The 25898-nt window shown below is 37.1% G+C and overlaps 1 protein-coding gene across 2 annotated transcripts in view; it reads left to right on the plus strand.

The window, feature by feature from the left end:
• The first annotated feature begins 2441 nt into the window (after positions 1-2441).
• Positions 2442-25898, plus strand: part of LOC123769186 (sorting nexin-25) — a 41089-nt gene continuing 17632 nt past the window's right edge. The window contains exons 1-11 of one of the 2 annotated variants that reach the window (XM_045760201.2): positions 2442-2597; positions 4485-4736; positions 6968-7137; positions 10846-10980; positions 12335-12510; positions 13966-14152; positions 17495-17557; positions 21157-21277; positions 22528-22722; positions 22924-23133; positions 24896-25085. In XM_045760201.2, coding sequence (XP_045616157.1) covers positions 4497-4736; positions 6968-7137; positions 10846-10980; positions 12335-12510; positions 13966-14152; positions 17495-17557; positions 21157-21277; positions 22528-22722; positions 22924-23133; positions 24896-25085 — 1687 coding nt within the window. In that variant the 5' untranslated portion in view covers positions 2442-2597; positions 4485-4496. The remainder of the gene's footprint in view (positions 2598-4484; positions 4737-6967; positions 7138-10845; positions 10981-12334; positions 12511-13965; positions 14153-17494; positions 17558-21156; positions 21278-22527; positions 22723-22923; positions 23134-24895; positions 25086-25898) is intronic. The other variant, XM_045760202.2, reaches the window with a different exon arrangement.

Below are 25898 nucleotides of genomic sequence, written 5' to 3' on the forward strand. Positions count from 1 at the left end.
CTCAAACCCATCCTGTGGGCGCCACTGCACCCCAAACTCATCCTGTGGGCGCCACTGCACCCCAAACCCATCCTGTGGGCGCCAGTGCACCCCAAACCCATCCTGTGGGCGCCAGTGCACCCCAAACCCATCCTGTGGGCGCCAGTGCACCCCAAACCCATCCTGTGGGCGCCAGTGCACCCCAAACCCATCCTGTGGGCACCAGTGCACCCCAAACCCATCCTGTGGGCACCAGTGCACCCCAAATCCATCCTGTGGGCACCAGTGCACCCCAAACCCATCCTGTGGGCACCAGTGCACCCCAAACCCATCCTGTGGGCGGTAGTGGAAAAGGGGGGTTTACAGAGCCACAATAATGGGCTCAGGGACTGAGCTCCCCACAAAATTAATTTAGGCCAGCAAGTTATACAGTGTTGATGAGGTAGTTGTGTGGGTGGCGTCGCCTAATTTTAAGCCACAGTGTTGTCATTTATTCTCTGCAAAACACGCCTAATTGTTCCTCTTCGTCAGTGTGACTAGCTCCTCAACCCCCGCATATCCAGTCTCACGTGAATGCTTTGAAAACATTCACACCTTCAAGAGAATCAATATTTACGAAAGTTTACCGCCATCTATACGACAGTGGCTTTCCCACACTCTCTCTCTCTCTCTCTCTCTCTCTCTCTCTCTCTCTCTCTCTCTCTCTCTCTCTCTCTCTGTGTGTGTGTGTGTGTCTGTCTGTCTGTCTGTCTGTCTGTCTTGATGAGTCTTGATCGCATTTTGGACAAGAACCTTATGCTTCTAGTTCACCTGCTTCTGATAAATATAAATTCATTTAGTAGACCTACGTGCTTTACTCTTTACAAATATAACTCCTTTATCAACATTATATATCTGAGTTTACCTGAGAGCCACTAACACTAGTGGCTTTGATGGGGACAGGAAGCCGGCGGCTTGTTGAAGGCCCCCTCCCCACCCCCACTCTTTGATGATCTTTTCCAGTTAAATATCTTTATCATTGACAGGTAGGCCTAATATACCATATCTCGTCCTTAATTCTCTAACAAAATATAATGTTAAGTTACCGTTAGTTTATACAATTGTCAATGTTAGATCACCGTTAGTTTATACAATTGTCAATGTTAGATCACCGTTAATTTATACAATTGTCAATGTTAGATCACCGTTAATTTATACAATTGTCAATGTTAGATCACCGTTAATTTATACAATTGTCAATGAATGCAGTTAAAGGCCTACAATATTTTCAGGGGGAATATTATTAAACCAATGTATAATATTCATGAAATTATTTTAAAATGATTTGTTTTTATCATTATATTATAAAATATTATTTGAATTATAGGGTACACGAGCATTTACGCGGGGACAGGTTGAAAGTTAATATACAAATGGAATTGACTGAGAAAAAAGGCATATTTCCTGCCTGAAATGCTATATATGCATGCTAGTGACTCTACAAGAATGTATAACTTCAATGCTCTGTATACTCCCATAAATCCAATATACAAGAATGTATAACTTCAATGCTCTGTACTCCCATAAATCCAATATACAAGAAAGTATAACTTCAATGCTCTGTACTCCCATAAATCCAATATACAAGAATGTATAACTTCAATGCTCTGTATACTCCCATAAATCCAATATACAAGAAAGTATAACTTCAATGCTCTGTACTCCCATAAATCCAATATATACCTTCTTGTATATAAATATACTTATTTATTTATGTATATAAGTGTAGGCAGCTTCCACCCACACAGCTTGATACGCACATGTGATAGTGGCTATATATTCACTAGGATATCTCAAATACGATTTTCTTACGGGCTATTCATGCCCGTGCCACCTCTTGGGTGGCTTAATCATTATCAATCAATCAATCAATCAGATACGATCAGAGGCGGGACCCAAAAGCTGAAGCTCAACGCCCGGAAGAATGCAATCTCCATTCACAACTTTTAACTTTAGATTTGATAAAGAATTGTGTCGACGGAAAAGTTAAATTAAAATTTAACGCAACAGGTGTAACAAGGCTAACTAGCGAATTGAAATAGATGTATTGAGGGATAAAATACACATCAAAGGAGGAGGTTGCTTAAGCTATTCTCACCCTCGTTCAATACAAAGTATTCATTTACACACACACGCACATCACAAGCAATGAACATATTACTGAACATTCGGCCAGTTATTCCCTCACTCCCTTGTCAGCGTATGGAAAGCCACATTAGTTTCTGCCTGAAACGCTGCGCGTACTAGTGGCTTTACAAGAATGTAATTACTATGCTATGTATCTTTCACAATCCTAATGTACCTTCTTGTATATTTATATATATAAAATAAAAATAAAATAAAATTAGGTAAGCACCATTCGTCAGAGCGACCATAGAAAATGGTTCGTCTTGGCATCATTGAAAACGTGAAGGATCGATCAGCTGACCCGCAGTAAACACTAGAACAGGTGTCGGTGCAGACTGACAGCTCCAGGAGGACGCGAGTAGGAAGCCCGTCGTGAAGATTAACATTTAAGAATTCAGCGGTCACAGCGTTTAAGACATCCCAAGATTGCAGATACATCAGTTAAGGGGCAGGTTAGAACGTCTATATTGAAGGCCAGCTTGTGTTACATCATGGGAAACGGGAGGAGACAATCCAGTGGCTCTGACTGGCAGTTCGGCAGTTGTGTTTAGCATAGTTTTGGAAGTAACATTTCACTATTGTTGTAAAATGCTTTGTAATTACTATAAATTTTGAATGTACACTTCAATGTTGTTCTATTATGTGTACTGTACACGAAATAATTAAATATTGTACAGTACATGTATTTGAATTGGACGTTAAAAAAATGTTCGGCATTTTTTTTTTTTTTAAGAGCAGTTTGAGAATTGCCTGCATTATAGTTTTATTAATGTGATAATTGCAGTGTTGGAAACAAGACTCTCGGTGAATTGCTCTTAGTTTATATGGATGCGGGAGTATGGCATGCTGTGCTATTTTGATACAATGTCCATGGGACACTAAACAAAATTTGATATGGTATAAATCTAACTGGGTATGTCATAATGGGTATTAAAAAAACGGATCACAGTGGATAATGTTCAAGCACTCCTAGTCAGATTAAGTACAATTGGACTCGACCTGCATATTTATATATAGCTCGGTCTGTCGGTCTGTCCTTTCGAGTTGTCACGAAAATAATGTACTGGATTGCCTGAACTTGACCAAGGACCACACGAGTAGAAAATGTGACAGCCCATCAATTTTGCGAGCTGCTATGACTTGGAATACGTCATATTTTGGCCACTGGAGATTTATATAGTACAGTACTGTGATCTACTTCTGAGAGGACAGGTTAATAAGAATATACTTGATTAAACAAAACAAAAATCATGTAGTGAGCATAAAAGCCCCCTACAAAGAATGATGGGCAGAGATCAAAGTACTGTGACACTTATAACAATAATTTGAGAAAATATGGCCAGAGAATTCTTGTTTAATTAATTTTTTTTATTACTCTTTTGAAGAATCTAAAGTGTGTATCTGAATGGTCCTCAATTGTTCATACTCAAGTTTTTATATTTGCAGTGTTTCTCGTGTAAATGCAAGGATATTAATTTGTCTTCCATCATTTTTCAGATAATTCTTGCATTTTTATCATAAACACATTTACCTAACCATATACATGTACAGTATAAATATATTTGATTTTTGTATATCTTGATTCGCTATATCTTCTGATACGCTACTACATATTTATATTCATCAACTTGACTTGCTCTTCAAATCCCCAAATGAAATTTTTTTTTTTTTTTTTAGTGTAACATTTATCTCCTCGTATGCATTTTATTCTTGGTTTAATTGCTTAGCTTAACATTTTCAGTGCAGTAGGACACTTATATACAGTATTAAGAAAGGTTCACTTGTAGGATCAATTTATCTACACATCTGATCTCTTGGGCTCTTGTGCTTGCATTCAGGAAATGTTTGCATATACAGTACCACCATTATAGCCTGCCTTTACCATCCCTCCAGTGACCTGGTTTGCAGCAAGCCTCTTTCTTCAGTGTGTAGTATTAGTGTTTTATTCTCTTCCTACTCGATCTGCATATTGAATCTTCAAATTTAAGTATGTAGTGTAAATTTTAGTTTGTCATGTACTGTACTGTATATATATACTGTGTGTGTGTTTATTTTCAATGCTCAGGAACTCCTTAGAATGCTGCTTTCATTACCTATCTGTATCCTGATCTATAAATATTTTTTTGCATCTATTTTCTTTTTCACATATCATAACTTAATTTATTCACATCACATACTATTTTATTTTGATACTGTATATAACAAAATTTTCACCAAATTAATTTAACATTTTAATTACAGTATGCCTTTTTTTTAATGGCTGTACATTTAATTCAGTGTCCATTTGATTAATGCTTTTGAGCAAATACAGTTTTTAATGAGTTTTCTCATCTTGCCAGGGTTGTGGGTGGATGTGGGGTGCAGCTGTCGGAGGGTTGTTAGCTGCTTGCTGCGTGAGTGCAGTATGGGGGTGGGGCAGAGATGGAGGGGGTTTAGGGGTCGTACTCCCCTTCTCTCTGGTTGTTGGAGGCATCTCGGCCATGGTTCTCGGCGCCACACTCACTGTTGCGGCATACGTTATGCTGTCGGCTAAGCACCAGGTTACAGTGCGTGTTCCTGCAGGGATCTCTGCCCTACATGCACTTATTGCGGTAAGCTTGTTTTGACTGCGTCTTATTTTTAACCTAATAATTAAAACGTATTCTCGGCTATACAAAACTAACTTGATATTGTGAGGAATGCTATTGAATTTAGTGCTATTTATTGAATATAGTTTGTGTCGTTTGGATGTAATTTAGTGTTAGGAAAATCATAGATGTCTCTTGATTAAAAAATAGGATTTGAGCATACTGTAGCTAAAGTTCTTTTTGAGCATAATATTTGGGTTGCTGTCAAAGGCAAGGTCTTGTTCCCATGAATGGCAAAATGCACCATCAAGACCAGCTGATTTTGCTCCACCACAGTCTTGATCTTGTCAAACATTTCCGTAAAGTCATGCTGGGTCAGTGAAGATGCTGGAGGTTTCTAAATCCAGCTCAAAAGTAGTGCCCTCTTTAATATGCAGTACAGTATTTTTTTTATTTGGTTGCAATTCAAAACTATTCCAGAGAATTAGTAATTGGTTTTTACTTAAGGTAGTGATGGTCACTTAATTATTTAGAAGTACAGATCAAGAGGGGAAAAAATATATATTTGGTATGGAAAAATGCTGTCTGCTCTCGGTAATATAAATCATATTGGGGAGTGGGGGGAAGCCCCCCCCCCCCTATTTGAGTTAGCGAAACATTCAAGTTTGCCAAATTTCATCCCAAGAATGTCCAAAAACAACAAGAATGAAAAAAGTTTATAACACAACCTGTGGTACAAATATGCACATTTTCATAATTTGCCTATTTACTTCTGCCATTTTTCCATGCATGAGACAACTGAATTCATTAAGGTTACTGGAATTTGCATTATTGAACTCTTGCAGTACAGGTTCTCGGCTTATTTCATTCTTTTGCCATAAAAAATGTCATTAATGCTTTGTTCATTCTGGGAACTTCCATTCTTTGACCCTCTTTTTACCTTGACATTTGACTCCTGTATATTCACCAGATTCATAACGGTTTGTTTACTGTTTTCATGCATCGAGTTACATCCTGAAGAGTTTGAGTTGATGATAGTTCAGCTTTGGTATTGAACATGTCCTTTCCTTTATCTTAGGAACATTACTGAATGGGAATAATAATTAAACGATTTGCAATAAAGTGCTTATTTTAAATGCTACAATTGATTTACTATTTACAGTATATACTTGTCAAGCTTTAGTCCCTTTCATCTGCCTGATAAATTCTATAACATTTAGTTTCACAATTGTGAACATATACAGTACATATCAAAAGAGGTAATACTGCATTTTGTGAATTTTCTTCTTTAATTTTTAATCTAGTTAGTTATTAGATATAAGCGTACAGCACTCTTTACTTACGTGCCACAACTCTTGCACAATGTCGGAACGATTCTGTAGTGGTAGCTTGATATGCCTTCATATTTGACATTCATGACATGCTGTCTTACCCCATGTGTGGGGATGGAAATTATCTTCAATATTTCATATCTTGGTTATCTTGATGATTTTGGGGCTTTAGTGTCCCCGCGGCCTGGTCCTCGACCAGGCCTTCACCCCAGGAAGCAGCCCGTGACAGCTGACTAACACCCAGGTACCTATTTTACTGCTAGGTAACGGGGGCATAGGGTGAAAGAAACGTCTGCCCATTGTTTCTCGCCGGCGCCCGGGATCGAACCCGGGACCACAGGATCACAAGTCCAGCGTGCTGTCCGCTCGGCCGACCGGCTCCCTGAAGTTAAGTTACCTAGTTAAACAAAAATCGCATCTTTATTATTTAGTTGCTGGTGAGCAGTGGATAGGAGTGGCACTGTTAGCAACCCATCCTCAAAGCTTTTAAGGTCCCAGTATAAATTTTGAACAGCAGTCATTCCCTCTTTATGAATGAAAGGTAATTTACACACGACTCGGAACTGATGACATTGAAGCTGTTTAACTACTGACCTTCCCCAGGATGCAGCCCACAATTATTGTCTAACTTTTTGGGTACCTGTTTACTGCTAGATGAACAGTTGTATCAGGCGAAAGGAAATGTGCCCAATCATTTCTACCTTTCCCAGGGATTGAACCACCTACGAGCCAAATACATCGATTACTGTACTATGGAGGATCCATATAGGACCCCTAAAATGTGCTTTAGTGGGAGCATATCCAAAAATAAAAACATGTCTTGGAGACAAGATGTCCTATTATACAGTGGTTATTCCAGTACATTGTCTTCCTAAGTGCTATCACGCTGCATAACCAATAATTGTGTTCTGTTCACTGGTGCAGAGTGTCCGCTGCGATGCAGAAAGTTCCCTGCCAACAAGGCATGGAGCCATTATTAGTCGTAAAATTGACGGTGCTATCAATGAGCTAATTGATGGATTCATTGAGAATGATGTAACACCATGGTACGCGACTTTGGTTAATGAAACTACCCCAAGTATTGAAGCTCTTAGGTAAGTAGTTATAAGTACAGTAATATGAAACCTGGAACATGTTAACTAGTGGTACAGTACAATATATAGTAAATTGTATTTATTCTATGTTAATTTGTATGTTAAAGAGTGAAAGGAAGAGTAAGAAAAAGTGCTAGTGTGTGCTATTATCCATTACAGTAGTTTAATACCTATTTGTAGTTACAGGTAGAGAGCTACTCGTATTCTCATAAATACAGTACAGTACTGTTAAAGCTTTTAGTGGTTTTTAGTTCTTTGGTAAAGTACTTTCTTGTATTCTTTCAACAACTATTCTTCAGTAGTTCAGCTATGGCATTGAGTGCAATTTTTTTTCTGGCTTGAAAAACTCTTCACTGTCCATTTACTCAGTCACCAGACCCTACCTGGTACTTGCCTAGGAGTGGCTTCATGTAATATTTATGTACTTAAGAATGCTTCACTGCATCATGTGTAATGTACTGTAATTTTATGACTAAGTACAAACAATTTACAATAGACATTCAAACAATTAAACAAGGTTACAATATTGGTGTAAAATTCTTACCTCTCAAAATATCATCAATCTTTCTGTTGTAACACATCCAGGCAATTTGCTTAGGAACAGTTCTTGTCTCGTGTTTCTATATACTGTACGTTAATCAATGAGCAATCGAGAACATAATGGGTGAGGGTGTATGACCCTAACGTACCACATAGTTTACACTTTGTTTCATTCTCATTAACATCTATTCCATATTCCCAGTAATATTTGTAGCCATGCCTGAGCCACATGTGTGCAGTCACTCCAAGCATTTCTCCTTTTACCACAAGTGAAATGGGTGTTTTGACTCTGGTGTGTAGTGCTCCATGGTTTGACTTCCCTCGTACATTATACCTCTCCTTGCCAGTAATGTTTGTGCCTGAATATTTCTAATTATGCTTCTTATTTGTCTCCTTGCTGAAACACATTCAATGTCAACTTATAGTTTTCATTTCCGAGGCCTTGCTCTTGACTACATCCGATCCTATCTTAGTGACAGACACCAATATGTAACCATCAATGATACAACTTCGTCCACTCTACCAATTACCGTTGGAGTGCCACAGGGCAGCATCTTAGGACCTCTTCTATTTCTTATATATATAAACGATCTGCCTAATGTCTCTAATATTCTCAAACCTATACTGTTTGCTGACGATACTACTCTTATCTATTCAAACCTCAACCCACATACACTAAATAATGTTGTGAATAATGAATTAAAAAAAGTCCACTTATGGATGTCAACGAACAAACTAACATTAAATATCGAAAAGACTTACTACATCTTATTTGGAAGCAAATCATCAAATGCAATTCAGCTACAGATAGACAACATTAACATCAGTAATAAAGATGATGGCAAGTTTCTTGGCCTATTCCTAGACAAGAGACTCAACTTCAGCACCCACATTCAACACATAACTAAGAAAGTCTCTAAGACAGTTGGTATACTCTCCAAAATCAGATATTATGTTCCTAACTCTGCTCTCCTCTCACTATATTATGCACTAATTTACCCCTATCTTAATTATGGTATCTGTGCATGGGGGTCTACCACTGCAAACCACCTTAAGCCCATCATCACACAGCAAAAATCTGCTATCAGAATGATAACTAACTCAGCTTTCAGACAACACTCAGCTCCCTTGTTTAAATCCCTAAACTTGCTAAATATTAACTCCCTCCACACATTCTCTTGTGTCAACTACATTTACAAAACCCTGTTCTTAAATGCAAACCATGCTCTGAAACTCTCCCTGGACAGATGTAATAGGACCCATTATCACCACACCAGAAATAAATATCTCTTTGATATCCCCAGGGTCAAACTTAATCTGTGTAAACACTCTATGCTAATTAAGGGACCTAGTCTATGGAACTCACTCCCTAGTGAATTGAAAAACTGTAAAACTTTTGCCTTATTTAAAAGCAAAACCAAAAAGTACCTAACTTCATCTTCTTAGTTTCCTACACTGAGCTTTAAATTTGCTCTGTACCTAGTGTTACCCAATCTCCTAATTTTTATGTAATTTCAAACAACCTTATCATTGTGTTCATTGCTGTCTTCTTTTATGTGCTAGCCATATGCTGTATTATGCCTACCAATTTTTTTGTCAACTACCATTCAAGCTGTCATTGCAATCAATCTTAGCTTCCTATGTGCTTTAATATACTGTACCTACAATTTTCTCTCATCTTTTTTTTCATTTCATGTAATCTGTTATCATTTTTTGTCTAATTTTGCAAGTATTTACCTCCTTAAAATTTTCTTAGATTAAGGACCTGCCCGAAACGCTGCGCGTGCTAGTGGCTTTACAAGACTGTAATTGCCATATTTGTATCCTCACATTCCTTATGTACATTCTTGTATATGCATAAATAAAATTAAATAAAATAAATAAAATAAAATAAAATGTGGTGCGTTTGGCCAGGTCATCTGCCAACTTGAGCACTATTCCAACGTGACATGGCATCCACATGAATTTCACTGTGACCTTTCGGCTGTATCTCATTTAATCTCTCTTTTACAATCCTCGACTATGGACATGAATACAATACTGGATTTTGACTGTTTAAGGAATAAAGTGCTCCTCGGATATCGACAAATGCAAAAACATCTATTTCGTCTTGCCATACTTCCTCCAAACCAGCCAGAATGGCCTGCAGTTCAGCGTGTGTGGATAATATATGCAGTAATTACCAAGTCGAAGTACAATTTTCCTGTCCACAGTTCCAAACTCGGTATATTCCCTTATTAGGTCACCACACCCTGCCCTGCCATCTTCCACCACTGACCCGTCACAATATACATGTAAACTATTGACTCTTGGTAACCAAGGTATATTATCATGCCATTCATACAAACACCGTAATTGTCCCGGTTCATGCTGAATCTTTTTCACCTTGAGAGGTACAATTTTGCCTTCTATTTTCTGTACTTACCATGGAGCAGACCTATTACACTGTCGAGAGGGTTTGCAGCAGTAAAGTGCATTTGTATTTCCCGAGGTCATTAGCTAATACCCTCGTGTAGCATGTGTCTCTCTCTCCGTATCCCTGGAAGTGTGTACGTCACTCGAGCAATTCTGAAAGCTCTGAAACGGCTTATTCCATCCTCCTCTCCGCATGAAACGAATAGATATTCCAGTGTTAATGTCACAAACTCTATCATACTCACTGTAAATTTAATCCCATTCTCATTTCAATCATTGCATTTCTTTGAATAATATTATATTGTTATTTATTACAATACAGTACTGCATTTACAGTACTAATATTGTTAATATATTATTTTTTGTTAATAATTATATTACTGTACTTATATTTGTTTAGAATTATATTATTTGTTAATAGAGTACATATTATATTATTAGTAGTAATGCAGTAATAATTTAATTTGTATTATTCCAAGGATCATATCTTCTAAGCAACTACAGTAGACCAGCTTAATAAAATTTAAGTCTTAAGTTGTATGTTAATTACAGTATTTCATAAATCTTTTTTAATGTTTAGAATTAGTGTTTAGATATGGTTACATGCCTGATAGAATGTTTTCATTGACAAAAAACTGAAGTATGTTTGTAATTGATCTGTAATGATTCAGTATATACAGTACTGTACTTTTTTTTCATCTTTTTCCAACCATTTCTTGAAACGAGTACATTTTATTGTTTCCGTGAATGCAGGAGCGTCTTGTGGTATAGCGTTGTAAACATTAACGAGAGGCTAGCCCGTATGGATCATGTTCGCTTTGTTACTGGTGGCGCAGTTAATTGTCTTACACGTCACCTTGAACAGATCAAGATTGCTCAAGCTGCTGGGTAAGTCTTTGGAAATATCTGTAGATAGGAATGCTATACATTTTTTACAAGACAATACAATAGAGTACAGTAGTATGGCAATGGTTGAAATTCTCAACTAGTACACTACACTAAATTGAGTCGAGCACCACAATATGGCCGTTGAAGTATAGCGAAGTACGCTTGTAGCATTCATGGCTTGCACTGTTTTAACCCTTATATGGCTCGGCTAATTTAAAGTCCTACATAGTGTTGTGCATGGCAAAATATAGATCACAAAACTAATTAAAAAATATCACATACGGTGATTCAAACATGGGTGGTAATGACAGACAGCGATTTGGAGCTATTCAAGGGTAAAGCCAGCCGAGGCCTATGCATTGTATTTAGTAGTGCAATATGTTTTAGTCCTTAGACTGCTAACTGTTAATAGCTGACATACCCCCCCCCCCATGTGCTCAAAGAAAAAAAAAATTATGAAACAATTATTTTTCTTGTGACATTGTTACTTTAGTCTTCAGGAAGAACAAATATCCAATTAAAACGTCTCTAGCTCTTGTGGTTTAGCTATAGTGGCCTGGAGAAGCTGCATATTTTTAGGTCAAATGAGTTGGTGCTGCATGGGAATAACCTTTTTTTATTTTTATTGTTTCTCACTTTATTTAGTTTTTTTCATGCTAACAGGTTGTATTTGTGTGTCAAAGGTACTGTCTATTATGTATAACTTTGAAAATATAAGTATGTATGGATATACAAGTATATAGATATTCAGACACCCACATGCTTATTCATAATAATGTGTATACATATTATAAGCCTAAATCTTAAAATTGCATATAGCATTAATTTTTACTCGAATATATACATGGTAATCGCTCATTTGCTGTTGCTAAAAGTTTAGTGTCTCCTCTATTGTTGCCCTAAACGTTCAGACACTGGATGGTAATGTTGCCAAGCAGTGGTCATTATTTTCTTACTAAGGCCCTAGAAGATAAGTGAGGGACTCGGGATATTTTTTTCAAGATTGGGGTGGGTTACTAGAGCACTGGAAAAGCTGGTGTGAACCCCGTGTAGCCATGGTCCTTTTAAATCTTGCGCGGTACTCCAAAAATCATGTGATATGAGCAATTTATTGAGTTACTCATATGATGATTTGTACAGTTTAAGGGTTAATTAAACAATTGCTCATTTGCAATATTAAAAGTAAACCTGTTTAATGGCAGAGTATTTTAAATGCTAGTGAACTTTGCCTACATAATTATATTAAAGAAAAAATAGCAAATTGGTGTTTTATGAAGATGGTGAAAGTTATATACTTATTAAACTATGAGATTTTAGTAAATTTGTAACAAATAAGTTGGTTATTAATTTGCAGAGAAGCTCGAGGCGAAAGGGGTATATTCCACTTGGTTCCTCAATTGTGTTCTCCAGAAAGAGAGAGAAACTTCCTTCGGCTGGTGGCAGAGCTGCTTATTTCTCGATGTCTCCCATCAGAATACTCTCGATGCACACCATTGCGCACACTTCTTAAGGAACTTTTGGCTTGTAAAGGTTTGTTTATAAACTATTGCCATCTTGCTGTTATCCCCCTTCTTATTCCAGAGTGGTTCGTTAAACATTCAATTCATATACTACTGGGACCCCTAGTACACTCGAGGGTCCCAGTAGTACAGTCGGGTTTATTTTCGACTCTAAATCAAGAATTCCAGGCAAGACTGAAAATAGTTGGCCACGTTTCGTATCGCCTAATGGGCCTGTTCACCCAGCAGTAAATAAGTACACAGGCGTTAGTCAGCTTGCTGTGGAGTTACATTCTGTAGAAGGTCAGTAATTCAACCCTGGAGGGGAACCTTGATATAAGTCTAACATGTACCGTATGTATAAATTGGCTGCCTGTCCCCTGACATGGTGAATTATGAATTATTACACAGATGCTGGGTGATAGAAAAATTAATAGAAACTCCTTCACAACAGTTAGATAGCTCCCACCATTCACAGCACTCTTTCCCCACACACACACACATACACATACACACATACACCTACCTTTATTGATCAGATCCTGGCTGTCCTCTCTGTTGCAGAGGGAGGAGGGTAGGTAGAGGCCACCCAAAAGCATGAAACACTACTCTACATCGCTCCAGAATAAGCCTTCTCTTCCATACACAACTCTAAATACTTGCAGGCATTGGCAATTTATAAAGAAAATTAACATTTGTATCGATAAAAGTAAAAAATATACGTTTGAAAAAATATAAAAGTATTGGAATTATTAAAAATAAAAGCTAGAAATTATAATGTAGACCTCTGTACAGTACGTACACTCGTTTGGTGAGGAGAGGAAACTTTCAATTGATGTTTTTCATGACGTTTTGAAAGTTTAGGAGAATTTCCTGCCCTCCTAACCTACCAGAGGATCTTTAACTTACTGTTTTGGAAAAAAACAAAATTTCAAATTTATTTTAATTTTTTTTTCCATTTTCAAATTACGTCCATTTTCTGCCATACAGGTAAACAGCCAAATTAATGCGCAATTTATAAGAGGACAAGTTGCCAGGTGAATGGAATACTTATTTCCACAGTGTGGATGGCAATTTATATGACATGGACGTGGGTCAGTAATTCCTCTGGGCTTCAGTAGTAGTCAGGGAAAGTTGAAAATTTTGGTGTGTAGCAGGATGAAGCTTCTGAAAACTTTTTTAAGACTGCTCATAGCCTAGTTGATGGTGTTATGGCCTCACAAGCGTGAGGTTCGTGGTTCGAGACCCATACAGTCCAGGTGAAGGGAATCTTGATAAAAGGTTTATTGTACTGTATTATACTTTATTCTGTGTTTTTCTTTGTTGTGTTTTGAAGAGGGAGCTATTTCTTAACGAGAATAAGTAAAATTTTAAATATTGTACTGTGAAAAAAATTTACGGACAACTGTGTTCACTACTGAAATGGATTCGACTATCCTGTAAAATATTTAATCACTCCCTTGTGATAGAGCTGCTTCTTTTTCAGTTTTTGAGCCTATGATTGATCGTGTGTGTGACCCAGATTGGATCAATCAGAGGTTGGTGTCATATCTCCGGCAGCAGCACGCAGCAGAAGAGCTTCACCGCCGCACCTATATGTATGCAGCTAGCTACGAAGATTTTATCACGCTCATTCATGACTCTACTGATATTCATGATCTTGAGCACCTCGGGTAATGCTCCATTGTTTTTATGTTTTAGATTTTCGGTGAATCTTGATAAATAATCAATTAATTGCATTTTAGAAATGCCCTTTTTAACAAATTTCTTATTAAATAAATTTCTAATGCACTTGAACTTTTTTTGCCTAGTGCATAATTTAATATAGCATTGGTTCTTTCATCTTTATTTTGTATTTTAGCTAGTTTATGTTCAACTGATTAGGAATGGAACATTCAATTAATTTAAACTGTATATGAAAGTTATGGCAATTGCTTGCTAATGTGTTTTTATTAAAAGGTACATTACACACATTGAGTATTGTATGAAAATGCACATAGTTTATTATTTTTGGAAACTGAATATGACTGTGCATATTGCTGTACTGTACTGTCATCCCCTCTTAAGTTTTCCAGTTTACTTTCAAATTATTGTTAGACATTTGCTTTGACAAATTTTTTGTTTAAATGGTATGTCCTTCAAATTTGGTTTACATCCTTATTATTTAAATGTGTTAATTTAAAAACAAAGATGTAAACGTTTTGTGTATTTTCATAACAATGTGCCTTATGGGTCCCAATGTACCTTCGGTGTTCTCCCCCTCAGTGTTTGTCACTATTTCAGATATACACTTCAGACACACAGTCTAGTGTGTGTGTGTGTGTGTGTGTGTGTGTGTGTGTGTGTGTGTGTGTGTGTGTGTGTGTGTGGCATTTGCGTGGAAATTGTATATATGCGGGGCATTTGTATGTGACATTTGTGTAATTGTGGTATTTGTGTGTGTGTGTGTGTGTATATGTAAAAGTAATTACCCGAGTGTAGTTGCAGGATGAGAGCTATGCTCATTGAATCTTGTCTTCCCAATAATCTTTGTCTAGTGATGCTTTGCTACTAATGGTTTTAGCATCCACCTCCTTCTCACTTGACTTGTTTCGACCCGTCTACAACTCTGCTTGCAAAAGAGAACTTCTTGTAACTTTTGTACCCGTGTTGTGGCAAACTCCTAACGAAGAAAATTCTTAATGCTCCAATGTTTTTGTTGGGCGTGTGCCACTATTTTGTTGGGTGTTTGCCACTATTTGCCAGATTTTTATTAATCGTTTAGAAATTTTTTGTTGAATTATTGTTAGACATGGTTACTCCTGCTGTAAACAGCGAGTGTAACTATTACTTTATTTGAAGGCATTTATTTTCTCCCGACATCCCCACACAGCATTTGGGCCTAGGGCTTGGCTCTCTGACAAACAGATCTCTACTATTTAGAATTTGGAATTACTGCAGCTGCTGGCACCAGACTTGCCTTCCAATAGACCCTCGTTAAAGGATGAGTACGGAATGAGTACTGTACTCATTCCGATTCCATTCTTGGACAAGTCTCGCATTGTTATTTTTCATTACTACCTTCACATGTTGGAAGTGTGGTAATTTTCATCCCTGCTGCCTTCCTTAGATGTGCTAACCATTTCTCAGGCTGCCTCTCTGGAATCGAATCCTGATTTCCCTTTACAGCCTGGGATTCCAGGTAATAATGGATCCTGACTTCCCTAACAATTTATCTGTAAAGATATTCATTTAACTATGCGTTCTCTCTGTTGCATCATGCACATTACTGGTGCAAGAACGGAACCTTGAGGTACTCTGCTAGTAACATTTCTCCAGTCGGATACATTGCCTCTGAACACTGTTCACATTTGTCTACCTATTAAAACAAAAATTTCATTCTAACATAGTTTGCCTGTTACTGCATAATGTATTCTAATTTCCAGTAGTTTTCTTGTTCTTATTCCAGTAGAACACTGACTGTCAATTTTTTTTTTTTTTTAAGTCTAGGTTTACGCAGTCAGTTCAGCCATTCATTCTAATATTTGTGGCTTTATCATAGTAACTAAGTACAGTAGATTGATTTTGCAGGACATTCCCATTTGAAATTGAAAGTGTTATGTTAGGTATGTGCTCTGTCCATTTGATTTTAGCTATTTTTTTCTAGTGCTTTTACTAACACGCCTGTCAATGATACACGTTTATAATTCAGAAGGTCTTCCCTGTTAAAATTCTTATAGTAACCGTGTTTGTTGACTTTTTTTTTTTTTTTTTTCTGTAAGGTTCCCTGTTCATAAGGATGTTTGGAAGATAGTCTTTAGTCGGGTGTTAATCTCGGTTGCACATTTTCTTAAGACCTGAGGTAAGACTCGAGAGAAGACTGTCTAGCTCTCGGAACAGTTTTTCTACTTCTTCTCGGGACACTTATATGTGCACTTTACATTTCAAAGTCGATATTGATGCTGGTTTGCTGAAAATCTCTTCCTGCACGAACACACACCTTGAAATGGTCCAGTTAATGGTTTCTCACATTTCCTTTTCTGTCTGAGTTTGTCTCCCATTTGTAACATTTGGAATTTTTGTAATTGCAATTTGTGTTTTATGAATTTATAGAATAGGCTGGGTTCTGTTTTAAATTTGTCCGCTATTTTCTGTTCACAATGTCATTGTCTCTTCTCAATGCTGTGTGGTTGCTTCTTGTTTGTTAGTAATACTGTACAGTACTGGTATGTTTGTGAGTTTGGACTCTTCCTGTATTGATTATTTTTTTTTTTTTGTTCCTCTTCCAATTTATGTTAAACCAGTTCTGTTTTCTTTATTTACATCTGTATGGTATAAATGTTTTGGTGTGTGTGTGTGTACAGTATTGTGTATATATAATTGATAAGGTTCCCATGGTCATTAACAGGAAGACTGTTAGGTCTATCAAAGTTTCCCTTGGCCTAGGGCAATGTCTGACCTTCTTGATAATGCTGTCCATAACGGTTGCCCAACTCTTGGTGAGTTATTTACTGCTAGGTGAATGGAGGCAGGCATTTGGTGTATGGAAATATGTTCAAATACCATTGTCTTGCATGGAAATTGATCTCAAGACTTATCAGTTCTGAACTAATTGTGCTGATTACTGTATTAAGTTGCATATTTGCATTTGTGTAGCGTACTGTGCTTTTATAGAAGTCTCCAAACTATTTTCTGAAAGATGTTTTAAATAAAAGTTCAGTAAGTGGATATCTCTAGTTAAATATGTTCCATTCTTAACCATATTTTAATATTTTTTTGTAATTGTTTAATGAGTACCTCAATTATATTTTGGACATTTTAAAAGATTCTAATTTTTAACTTGCAACTTTTTTTGCCATGTAATTGCACTATTTCATCAATAGTTTTCAGTGCATATGGAAAATGCAATAAATCTCCATTATCAATATACTTTGTTTCTGTTATTACTATTGCCTTTGGCCTTTGGTAGCACACAATCAAACTTTCTTTTCATGGTAGCCTGTGACCTGCTGAAAATTTTTGTTTTTATTTGTCAGCTTTGACAACTTCTTAGAGTTGGTTTTAGCCTCTGAAAGCACGGACGAAATGCTCAGGATAAGGTGAGGGCGCACTTTCTTGCAATCATTGTGCAGCTTGGCCTAATTTCTGTCTTAAATGCTTTTCCTTTGCAAAGGGCCAGTATGGCGGTAGGTTTTCTGGAATGATTCTGGTTGCCTGGTGTGTTTCTCTCAATTTTCTGACGGATGATGCATCTAGAAACAGATGATATATTATCACTTTTCCACTTCTTGAGTTTTAGTATATAACATTATCTTTTTCCGTCTGTCTGTGCATAGATTTCAAATTTACATTTGCACAACTAATCCTTGGCTTTATAAGTGATTAATTGAGAAATTAAGTGCATTTCCACAGGATATAAAACTTGCTTATCATTCATGGGTTATTTAAAAGGAATTTTCATCTACTAAGTGCATATGGTATTTAATGTTCTTGTGCATGGTAATGATCATTGGAATGTGTGAGAGTTATGATGATCATGGCCAATGTATCGCCCTCTATTAATGTGGAACTTGGTCAACTAGTGCTTCGTTCTCGGGAAATGTCCGCCACATTAATGGAGATGTGTATTTTAGTTGGTACTGATTAGTACAGTTTAGTAGAAGTCATTTACTGAAGCATTTTTAAATTGTTAAATTCAGGTTGTTATACAATCAAAATTTATCTATCTGTGGGCAAGACTGGACAAAAAATTGCATTAATGTTTTAGTAGATGTATTAAATTGGAAATAAATTATATGCTGAATAGTTTTCATTATGTGTAACCGTTTCGTATCGTGGTACATAACAGATTATTGAAGTATAATGGGGGAAAATTACTGGGGAAATTTAATGGGGAAAAATGTGAATAGGATTATAATATTGGAAGTTTCCAACGGTTTTAGCTGTCTAATAGCCAGAAATTTGTAATAGAATGTTGTTTCCAGTGAGTATTGCATACTGTCCCTTAAAGTTAAAAATGGCATTTTGATGGAGTAACTCCTTGAATAGAAGTTGCATGATTCTTTGAGTATATCTTTCTTATTTATGCATATGCCTTTATTTTATCCCTTTAATGAAGTTTACAGTGGTTTGCATGAAATTTATTGCATCGCTGGGTTATTGGAGAGGAATAAAAGCCCCAAAAAATTAACCGACTTTTCTAACAGTAATTCTACATTATGGCGGTGTTTTGCATTTTTTATTCTATAATGATTATATTAGGGCTTCTGGGAAAATAATTAAACTTTTTCATAGGTCTGTATGTAAATGACACATTGCTATTTTGTCGACTTGATAGTGCAAGTGATCTTTGCCGAAGTCGTATCGGTGGATAAGGTATAATATATTATGCATGATCTTCCATGGATTTTTCTGGCATTATTACTGACTGCAGTTAAGTTTGTTATATTATTAGTTGACTCGGCATTAACATGCATGCATGCAAGCATGCAATTGAGGGTTGGCTTAACTCTGGAATCACAATTTTCTGCAGGTGTGCAGTGTAGAAAGTAAGCAAGAATGGTTTGTCTTATATTTAACTTGGTATTTTGTTAAAACTTTCTTAGTGTATTGTGCTCATTGACATGAATCCATTATGTTTAAGCTTTCAATTGCCTCTTCCTATTTAAAGGAAGAGGAGCTCAATTAGTTGCTTAAATGTCATTTACAATTAATTTGGAAATGTGTAGGAATGTAACCCATCATGATTATGCAATGAAAATTGATTTACATCGGTTGGTAAGATGGATTTCAATGTAGAATGTATAGTAATTGATTGGAAACTTAAATACTGATACAGTAGTAAAAATCAGGTTTCAAGTAAGTGTTTTTCTTAGCATATTATTTGAGTGCTCCCTAAAATAAGTTCAGATGGGCCCATTGGAAAGTAGTCATGGTCATACAGGTTAAAATGCTGTGTTCCACTGGCACTACAAGGTTCTTTTCAAGCTGACCATGCAGGGTTGTAAAGGTGTCAAGGAGTTACTGGCAAGGTAAGGTAATTATGAGGAGAAAGCATCGATCCATTAAGACTATACAATACAGTACTGTACAGTATAACACTTGGAAAGGATGTTAGGATAAAGATTTAGGATAGGACGGAGGAAAGGAATGGTGCCCCACTTGAATAATTGGGAATTAAACGCTGACCGTCGTTCTATCAGCCAGTCAAAGTAGTTTGGTAAGTTATTGGCGAGTCGAACCAAAAGAGCCTACACCTTGGAATCGGAGAATTTACCACATTAATGATCCATTTTCCTGCTTGAAAACCTTGGCTGATGGCTACCATACAAAGCACAAGATACATGCCTCCAAATCCTCACACCCAGTGCCCTTGACATGCATCCTAACACCAAAAACCATGTCTGAGCATAGAAAATGTATTGGAGGGTGAGAAAGGGAGCAGCAGCAGCAGAGTGACCTATACACAAAGGCATTTTTAATGTTACTGCATACATTTCTGATTTCTTGACTACACCTCGTTCTTCCACTCCTAATGTATGGCTCTAACCAATAAGGAAGAACAAAATGCAATCACTTAGTGTATTCATGTATGCTACAGAACCATGCCAGAACTATGCTCAAGGGCCATAGAATATGCCTCCAAGTAAATGGAAACGAGGGCACCACAGAAAATGCCCATATGAGATGCAGGACAGTTAAAAGGTTGTATCCAAAGTCGCACACTGTAGGGAATTATGATGAACATAATTCCCCTCTGTCCAGTCTAGAGATTGAACTCGGGTTCCTTGTGTGTGAGTCAAGGATGTAGACCACTATGTTACCGATTCAAAAGTACCTGGTATTGACATGTCTGGCTAGTGATGGCCAGTGCTTAACTCTTGAAATTCACATATCTTAAGATGGTTGACCTGTGGTATACATAAGACCCCCAAGAGGTTTCAGGTACTTTTGAAACATTTGAAATGCATGCTGGTACATGGTCTTCATAATTGGTATCTAAGACCTTGAGTAAACATCTGCCACCTTGATAAGTGACATAATTTTTGGGACATTTTTGTCCTATGCTTAGGGCATTGGTTTTTAACTATAGTACTCAAAACAAGGTCTTCCTGTATTTTTCTGTGTGCGTATAGACAATGCCCACGTAAAACCCTTGTGCGCTACAAGGGTTAAGCTCAGCAGGATGGCTGCTGATGTGAGGGAGTAGTTTAGAAATTGACATTAATTTTCTTCCTGCTTTGATGCCCGCATGAATTATGTTTGTGTTTCTTAATGTTTCGAATATTTTTGTTAATATGCACTTACTCTGCATGACTTTTTAATAATATTTGCATACAGACATTTTTAATGAAGTCAAATTTAATTAAAGTGGACATTTTTCATTTATATATTTCTACCGTATTGTTTTATGTATTGTACATGGTACAGTAGTTCTGTTATATTTTTATGCATGTAGTCATATTTTTCATTTTGACTTTCCTCTTAATCCAATTTTTGATGTAGTTATGTACCTGTGAATTCTTGTCTATCCATACTTAAATGCAGACTTCTCAAAGTGCTATCACTCTAATAGTACAGTACAGATTTTGTCAGTAAAACTTTATTTCTGGTACTTGTCACTTATATACTGTACTGCATACAATAATTATGTCCTAAACACAGGTGCGAAGATACTTATATAATTGTTTTCATGCAGACGAAACATAATTAATGAAATCATGCAAGCAACTGCCATCAACAATCTGAAGAAAGCCAAAGGAGTGGACCTCAGCCGTGAGAGTACACCTCAGGGATCCGGAAAGGGAGATTTGCTTCAGGTATGTTTGTTCTGTATGATGGCGAGGTATATTGTATTTGTGTACAGAACCATATTTACGGGTTCATAAATAAGACTTGGTCTCGTTTTAGTCCTCGGTGAAGTTTCAAGGGAAATGTATTGAAAAGAAAATACAGTAGAATATTTCGGTTAAGTATTGTAAATTTTATTATATAGTAGGTTTTAGTGGCAAGTATTTTTATGAATGAAAATAGTAAATGAACAATAAATAATTGTGAAAATTGTACATAAGCAAAATGGCACATACACTATGTATAGGGAATTATCATGCTATTGTTTTGCATTCTAATGCAGAGAAACTTTTATGCGTTGTCATCAATGCTGTTATAATTAGTGTTTATAACTAACGTAATCATCACAGTTGCTATCCGTTACTCTTTCTTCCTGGAGCTATCTCACTGGGATGGTTTACTCCCTACTGAGTTACTGTACATTGGCTGTAGGCGTCCTGTTTGGCCTACTAGAGACCAGACCCAGAACCTGGCATTGCCCTCACAATGGCAAGGAAAACTTGGGGATTGTTATGATCACTCGCACCGAGAAGGCATTCCGAAAATTAGCAAAACATTACGAGCACTAGCAAGGTTCACATAAAACAAAGCGTCGAAACTGACAAAATGACTCCAAAACTAGCTCGAATCCTCTAGTTGCATATGGCCACCACTAGGTGACCTCTGGGAGTTCCAGGCTGCTGCATTATCTGTGAGTCAGTCCTGTTGCTGATGTCTGAGCATTCAGCTATTCCTGAGTTACTGGCTGTGGCAAGTCCCACTTTTGAAGATAAGTGTAGGCCATCCTTTAAACCTTGCCCTATGAAGGGCAAGGTTTAAAGGTTGGCCTTTTGAAGGTCTCTCTCTTCTCCTTCTTAAAGCATACCTGATCAACCAGGCTGTGACTCTTACATAAAGCTGTGAGCAGCTACATCAGCCTGGTTGATCAGACCAGCAACTAGAAAGGCTGGTCAGAGACCAGGCCGATGGGACATTGATTCTCGGAATCAACAGGTAGGTAAGTAGGTGCCATCCTCCCCTTTTGCTTGATGTGAAGGATATGATTTGTCAAACTTTACTTTCATCATAAATGATGGTGCTGAATTAGCCAGAAAAAAGTTTTTTAAAGCATTTATAAACAAAAAATATTGTTTTTTTATTTATAAATAATTTGATTTTGCATTGATGGTTTGGAAGTAGTTATGTATCAGTTCCATCTTTTCCAACGTTTCTATAATAGGCCAGGAATCTGAAGCGTTACATCAACCAGCTGACCTATGCTAAGGCTCAGTGTGAGCGCCGAATAAATATCCTCAACAGTGGAAAGGTAGCAATAGAATCGAGCGCTGCTGGAGGATGTGTTGGCAGTTCTGATGTTGCACCAAGTTTGTCGGACTCATTCTCTCACTCGTTGCAGAATCTCCCAGGAAGGAAGGTTGGTATTGACTATAATACATTATTCCATATTGTATTGTGTAAGAACAAATGTACTGTAGTGAAGTACTGTATAGAGTATAATTATTCTTGAATCCAAACATTATGGAATAAGAATGAAAAAATATTTCGTTCTGCTAATGATGGAAAAATTAAGTTGGCATCTATTTAACTGGTTTAAAAAATCACTTATTTGTTCTAGATTCTCATGTTTCAAGCATTACTGGAGTCTGCGTTTGCACGTCGTTACTTCTCGATATATCTGGATGAGATTGGACAAGGTGCACTCATCAGCTTCTGGTCAGCAGTTCAGGAAATTCGTCATGCAGACAAGAAGCTGCACCACCAGTTAGGAACGGAAATCTACTATACCTACCTCAGCCCCCATCCCCCTCCCGTAAAGGTTGATAAGGTATATTGTCACTTATAATAATTCCCGTTGTCAAGGATTGGAAGCCTGTACAAGACTTGGGCTTGTATAAAGGCCTACTTCTAGGTTGAACTATACCGACCTACCCCTGGATACAGCCCATAACAGTTGCCAAACTCGTGGGTACCTATTTACTGTAGGTGAACAGAGGCATCAGGTGAAATGAGATGTGCCCATTCATTTGTATCCCACCCAGGGATGAAACTCGGGACCCCCAATTGTGAGTAGCGAATGCAGACCACTGTACTACAGCAAACATTTTTACACACGAGAACAGCATCTTCAGTAGTAAACAGATTATAAATGCCTGTGTGTTTATACGTTAATTTGTTAATTGCGGTGTTATATGAGTTATATATTTTTTTCTAATAAAAGTGCAGTACAGTTACATCTTCAATCTGGGTGATGTTCTGAACCCAATCCAGATTTGTGACTACTGTAATCCAAATTTCAAAATATTGTATTCAGTTTTTTTTTTTTTTTTTTTTTAATTTATCACCATATTTTGTTATAGCAAATTATAGAGCACAGCTTTATGCACATTTAAACATACAAATTTTCTCGCATAGTCAGATATAGGAGAGTATCACTATCTCGGGGAGTAGAACAACTCCCAGAAGCCTCTCCAGGTATGCTCCAGGTACAAGAAGCATATAGAGACCTATTGAGGTCACCCTATTACCTTAGGCCTTCCCCCAAAATGCAACCCACAACAGTTGTCTAACTTCCAGTTAGCTATTTTACTGCTAAGTGAATAACGGCATCGGATGTAAAGAAACATGCTCAACCATTTGTCATGCTTGGGGTCCCTCGGTTGTAAGTCAACAATGTAAACCAATGTTGTTATAGTGAGTAATTTCTCTCGGTAGTGAATTGAAGTATGCTCTCAAATGTGCTCCAGTTCACTAGACTTTCAGTTCCCTGTATTTAAAGTCGAATAGGAGCTGGCATACTAATGGTAACCAGGGTATACCCATGACTGGCACAAGAGAACAATTACATTAAAAGGTTAGATGTAATTTGAACAAGAAATGACAGTTTCGAACTCGACGAACCACAATGTAGGAGAGAAATCGGAAGATACTTTATCACCCATTAGGCTACAAACTTTTTTAACTGCCTACCTGCTGATGCCATTAATGCCAGCTCCAGCTCTATAAAATTATCAGGACAAATGGGGGAACCTTTGACAAGCTGCCAATTTCCTGTCTTTAATGAGACCACTAGGAAGATTGGGGCTCTCCTGAAGCCACTAGGGAGATAGGGGGCTCTTATGGGCTACTGAATCCTGTGACTTTGGTGGCCCTCGGGTATATTCAGATAGGTGATGTTTCGTTCCACTCAAAACTTTTTTCTTAAATAGTTGTATACAGTAGTTTTTAATAATATATAATGGTAAAATTAAGCACAAGGTTTTAAGTTGATTATCAAGCAATAGCCTGCAATAAAATATTTCATGGTTTGGTATATTTTCATTGAATTTTATAGTCATGAAACATTTTTTGTAATAGTTTTCACCACACTCTTGCCAAAAAAGTGAAATGGCCCCTTCAAGATACACCACTTGTAACTATTAATTCCCACAATTTCCCAATGGAGCTGGAAGTTGGATACCTACAGAACCCATCGCACAGGTGTGGGCATTCAGTTTACTCTCGTTAAAAATGATTGCAAATCGATGCAATTACAGTAATCTAGCTATGACATTGAATGGTCTATTTCAAAAGCAGTGAATTATTTACAGCCAACACTACGTGGTGTAGAAGCCTTTCTTTTGGGCAACCGAGGCCCTGAAGTTTTGTATGAAATTGGAGAAGAGGTTGAGCGAACGTTAGAAGAGCGCCACTACACTGGTTTCCTGGTGTCGTCAACGTACCATGCAATGCTCCGTCAGGCTGCTCTCCAGGGTGTAGATTTCATGACTGAATGTGCTGGTTAGTATTACGTTTTGTTCTTTGAATGAGAATTTGTAATATCCTTTTCCCTGTGAAGATGAAATTGTGATATACTGTACTAGTATAGTACTGTATATAGTAAAATTGTGTATATAGTATATAGTAAAATTTTGATATACTGTACTGGTAATCTTTGCCCAAAAAGCTTTTCATGTTAGTAGCTTTACAAGACTATACTGTTTAATTACCAAATCTTCAGTTTAATAACCCATTGTGCCTTGTACAAGAAGGCCCAATGGAGACAAAACTAGATATAAAACCATTCATATTTTGAATGTTTTTACCATGGATTTTTCCAGTGCAATGTTGTACTGGGCTGTCAGTAATATTATTTGTATCATAGAATGTATAGAATATTGGTACACACATGTATTTGTCACTAATTTGAGTTCAATATTATATTCTTTGAACAATAAAACAATGTTTTTGCTGCTATTACACTATATACACACATTATATATAACTACAGTATCTACATTTTGTGCAACATAACGAACCACTAAGCTGGTCTGGCAAGTACAAACAGCATAGCTCCTCCACCTGCTAGTCAGATGACTATACCACCTCACTTGACAAAATTCATCCTCCGAATGTACTAGGCACAAAAGTTAGGCCAAAATCATACATACATACATATATATATGTGCAGTGGAAGGTTTAAAAGCAGTGCAGCAAAGTGGTTAAACTAATCTGATGACTGTATGTCCTCTGGTCTTGTTACTGTTACAACTATTGCACGTAAACTTTTGATTAACAAATAATTTTCAGTAGCCTCCAAGAGGCCCACCTGAA

Source organism: Procambarus clarkii, chromosome 66, assembly GCF_040958095.1.
Source record: "Procambarus clarkii isolate CNS0578487 chromosome 66, FALCON_Pclarkii_2.0, whole genome shotgun sequence".
NCBI lineage: Eukaryota > Metazoa > Arthropoda > Malacostraca > Decapoda > Cambaridae > Procambarus > Procambarus clarkii.